The 4,574-nt window shown below is 48.6% G+C and overlaps 1 protein-coding gene across 1 annotated transcript in view; it reads left to right on the forward strand.

Moving 5' to 3' along the window:
* The window catches only part of CHST7 (carbohydrate (N-acetylglucosamine 6-O) sulfotransferase 7), a 35,234-nt gene that overhangs the window by 1,304 nt on the left and 29,356 nt on the right, over positions 1 to 4,574 (forward strand). Inside the window, exon 2 of the mRNA XM_011938739.1 lies at positions 32 to 197. Within this exon, the coding sequence (XP_011794129.1) occupies positions 32 to 197 (166 nt within the window). The remainder of the gene's footprint in view (positions 1 to 31; positions 198 to 4,574) is intronic.

Consider the following 4,574-nt stretch of genomic DNA (forward strand, 5'->3'; position numbering starts at 1 on the left):
CGCCTGGCGCGAGCGCCTGAGCCGTGAGCAGGTGCGCCAGGTGGAGGCCGCCTGCGCTCCAGCCATGCGTCTGCTCGCCTACCCTCGCAGCGGAGAGGAGGGCGACGCGGAGCCGCCCAGGGACGGGGAGACGCCGCTGGAGATGGATGCCGATGGCGCCACGTAGCCTCCCATCCCTGTCCCCGGCACGGATCCGCGTAAGGTGGCCCGGGGCAAGGCAGGGACCGGGACTGGTCTTCCGGGAGCCTGGAATGGCCTGGGGATGGGAAGTGTAGGGGGGAGGGTACCATCCTGGATCCCATCCTATCAGATCAGGTCCAAGAGGATGGGAAAGTCCTGCTCGTAGAATTTGGTAGATTCATCGGAATCTCCAGCTTAGCCTTGCGCCTCCTTAGAGGGAGATCCCGAGATGAGAGAGGACATTTAAGCGTGATTGAGGTGGAAGCCAGGTCTCCGCACTCCCATTCCCCGATATGAAGTAGGAGGTTTCAGAGGGCTGAGGAGAGTAGAGAAGGTTTGAAATAGTCATAATGAGCCGTGAGACTGGGAGTTGACATGTGGAGTATAGGATTTCGGAAACCATTTGAGGTTGATGATTATGGAGTTATCTTGATGCCAGTTTGTCCTGTGAGGAGACTGCAATGGTGTTTACAGGCGCAGAGAAAGCCAAAAGCAGAGAGTTTGGTGGAAAGGCATTGATTCTAACCCTGCCTATCCCTAATCTTTCTGTTTCATTTTTCTTCTGTTTTATGCGCAGGCTCCAGGGCTTTTCTTCTGAGTTTCCAAGCGTGCAGGCACAGTCAGGCGGCTCTTGCAACACTTCTTGCATATTGTGTGTCGCAGGCGCTTGTGTAGTGAATAGACTTGCTTTCCTCTGGCTCATATGCGCCTCTCTGTCTCCCCTCCCCCTCCTTCCCTTTCCCATTTCCCCTCTCCCTCTCTTCCTCCACCTCCCCCTTCCCCTCCTTCTCTCCCTTCCCCTCCTTCTCTCCCTTCCCCCTTCTCCCTGTAGCTGGCGTTTGCAGGATATGTGACCATATCCCATTTATATCAGCTTCCTCTAGTGTCGACAAGACCTCAGGGGTGGGCTGTCCCCCACTCCACCCCATCCGTTTGACAGATAGAGCCTTCAATTGGCAGTAGCAGTTTGTGACTGCAGGAGGAGCTTTGTGAAAAGACACTGCCCCCTCTTTTTTTGTTGTTGTTTTTTTCATTTTTGTTTTTTCTCTGCATATCTGATGATGCTAAAGTGCTGAAACAGTCTCAAAATGTGTTCCGTGTGGGTCAGTGTATGGCCTGAGGGAAGGGTTTGCTCTGCACAGTGCTGACCATAGGAGTCAGTGACATGGGAGTGTGTTTCCCCAAACTTTGTGTGAGCTGGAAGGGTGCCGCCTTCTGCGCTGTGCGGTCAGTCCAGAGGAGGAGGAAAAGCAGTGCTGGGTGGGCGGAAGTGAGTTAAGTTTCCATTCATTATTTTATAGTGTAATTCAGCATTCCCCTAAGATGAAGCTCTGAGGACAAACGTTGAAGATATTAATGAAGAGGGACTTTGTTGTTGTTACAGAACCAGGGTTTCAGAGTGATTTCAGAAGCTGGCTAACTAATTTTTCTCCCAGTAATCAAATGCTTTTCTTAGTCAGTTTCTGTAATTGCTAGGAAGTCTGTGTTCTTTCCTGATATCCAGAGTGATGGAAGGTAAGGCACAGGGTGACTTGTCACATCTTAACAAAAACATCCTTTCATCTGCTGATCCTGTATTTACAGATGCAACAGTAATTGTCCCTAACCCTTCTTCACAGGCCTCAGGGAACTCCTCCCCTGGGCGAATGCTGTGCATTTATGGCTTTAAGACATGACAATCTCCCAGAAACTTGTGTTTTTTTTTTTTTTTTCATTTTTACTGACATCTATTTGAGTACTGGCTGGGGTGAGGCATTAAAGAGAATAGAGAGGAGGGTAGAGGACAGTCTTTGCCCTCTAGGAAGTTAGAGTCTGTGTGGGTGACAGTGACTGTGAGGGAAGACACTGGTGTTGCTGTTTGGAAGGCCGACGGGGCTTCCTTTGCAGGCCTGCAGGGACATCTGGGAGCAAGCTTTAGGCTCTTCCAGACTTTAGTGACTGAGTCCTTCCTCCTGCATTGGGCACTTACCACCGATCAGTGGATTGATTACAATGCTTGTATTCTTGGTTCCTAGGAAGATAACGTTACTGCCAACACACTGATGGGTTTTCCAAAAGTTTGTCACGCTCTACTCTAGAGAAGGGAGGAGAAGGGAGTAGGATGGATCCTTACCTAAGGGCTATGTGTCATGCACTGAGTTAGGCATTGTACATATATCATTATTTATACCAGTTTTCCAGATGAGGAATCCGAGACTCAGAGAAGTAATTTGCCCAAAGTCATACCTGGGCTGGTGAGGGTGGAACAGTGTTTGGTGTTGGACTCCACAGCTCATAATCTTCTCTTTTATACCTCACCTGCTCCCCACCTTGGCATTCCCTGGCAGCACCCCGATACTCCAGCCAGGCTAGTATGAGGTGGAAAACACACTCAGCTTTATTACTAATATGTCCCAACCACTGAACAAATAAAATATCCCTGAGCTGCCAACAGTGCCTACACAGGAAAGCCGATGACTTTACAGCCACCTTCCCCACAGGGCATCTCAGGATGCCCTCGGCTCAACTGAGGAGAGAGACCACATGTGAATTAACCTGAGTAACTTCTGGATGGTCCATACCCAATGGCCAGGATTTGGCAGTGAGGGAGTCAGTGAAATTTTTTCTGGTCTGGGTGAGGGCTGTAGCACCCTGAACCAAGTCACCAAGGACCTAGGCCCTTTCTCTCTTTTACATCTTGGCTTTTATTCACCAGCTTATCTTCCCACTGTCACAAGATGGTAGCCACAGCTCCAAGCATCACATCTTCACACAATGACATAGGGTTATTAAAATACAGAAAGGAAGGAAGCTATCTAGCCGGTTAGGGGTGGAGGGGTTTTTCTTCCTGCCATGCTCTTTTTTTTTTTTTTTTTTTTTTTGAGAGGATGCTCTCACTCTGTCACCCAGGCTGGAGTTCAGTGTTGTGATCTTGGCTCACTGCAATTTCCTCCTCCGAGGCTCGAGTGATCCTCCCACCTCAGCCTCCCAAGCAGCTGGGCTCACAGGTGCATACCACCACATCCACTCTGTCACCCAGGCTGGAGTGCAGTGTCATGGCTCACTGCAGCCTCAACTTCCCAGGGTTAAGCAATCCTCCCACCTCAGCCTCCCAAGTAGCTGGGACTACAGATCAGGTGCACACCACCACTCCATCTCATTAAAAAAAAATTTTTTTTTGCAAAGATTGGGGATGGGGCGGGGAGTGGGGGCTCTCACTGTGTTGCTCAGGTTAGTCTCATACTCCTGAGCTCAAGCGATCTGCCCGCCTTGGCCTCTCAAAGTGCTGGGATTATAGATGTGAATCATTGCACCCAGCCTTGATAAATTATAAAACCTTTCCCAGAACCCCCTTTACCAACTGACTTCCCTTTACATCTCATTAGCTAAAACTGGGTTACACAGCCTGTCCTAGCCCAATCATTGGTGAAAGGGAATGGGAGCATTGTGATTGGCTTAGACCAGCGGTTCTCAGCCGTGACTGAACATTACATTCACCTGAGGAGCTTTTTTATTTTATTTTTTGAAATGCCAATGCCTGAGCTCCACCCCGAGATTCTGATTTAAGTAGTCTGGAGTGGAGTTCCCAGACCCAGGCACTGGGATGTTTGAAAAGCTCCCCAGATGATCCTACTGTATAACCAAAGCTGAGAACCCCTGACTCGAACCAGTCATGGTTCATCCGCTGGGCCAGAGGGGACCAGAAGGCTGCCACCGGAACAAGATCAGGATGGGGAATAAAGGGATGTCAATGAGCACTGAACTGCTTGCTACAGTAATTTATGTGAAAGAACTTGGAGCTATGAAGTGCCAAGCAGATGTAGAGTGTTATTATGGAAAGGGGAAAATGTCCTCAATTATACATGGGTCCATTTATAACCCTTTCACATGCCTTCAAATGCTTTGTTGTCTGTAGCTCGTTATCTAATAATCCATCATTGTACACTATCCGTCACTGTTCTGAACAGACTGATGTGCTATCCTATCCTTTTCAGCGTGTCTCCCTTTAATGTCTGCCCTTGGTAGGTCCCAAGGTTTCATCCCGCTAGGCATTTAAGGCACCTTGATCTTTGCCCTTGACATGACATATGTATCCTTTGAAAGAAATTAGGAAAGAATGCAAACACCCTGTAATTTGAACCCTAACAATTGGGAAGCTTGCTTTCTAAAGAAATCATGTAAACAGAAAAAGAAATGATCAACCACCACCAAATCATTTTGAAAGTCCTTCTATTTTAATCAGGAAACTGGGCCCTAAACATTTTATATAGGCTTATGTATAAATATCACTGAGGCCAGGTGCAGTAGCTCACACCTGTAATCCCAGCACTTTGGGAGGCTGAGGTGGGAAGATCGCTTGAGGCCAGGAGTTCAAGACCAGCGTAGGCAACATAACGAGCCACACCCCCCCCCCC

The sequence above is a fragment of the Colobus angolensis genome, unplaced genomic scaffold, assembly GCF_000951035.1.
Source record: "Colobus angolensis palliatus isolate OR3802 unplaced genomic scaffold, Cang.pa_1.0 Scaffold176, whole genome shotgun sequence".
In the NCBI taxonomy this organism is placed as follows: Eukaryota; Metazoa; Chordata; class Mammalia; order Primates; family Cercopithecidae; genus Colobus; species Colobus angolensis.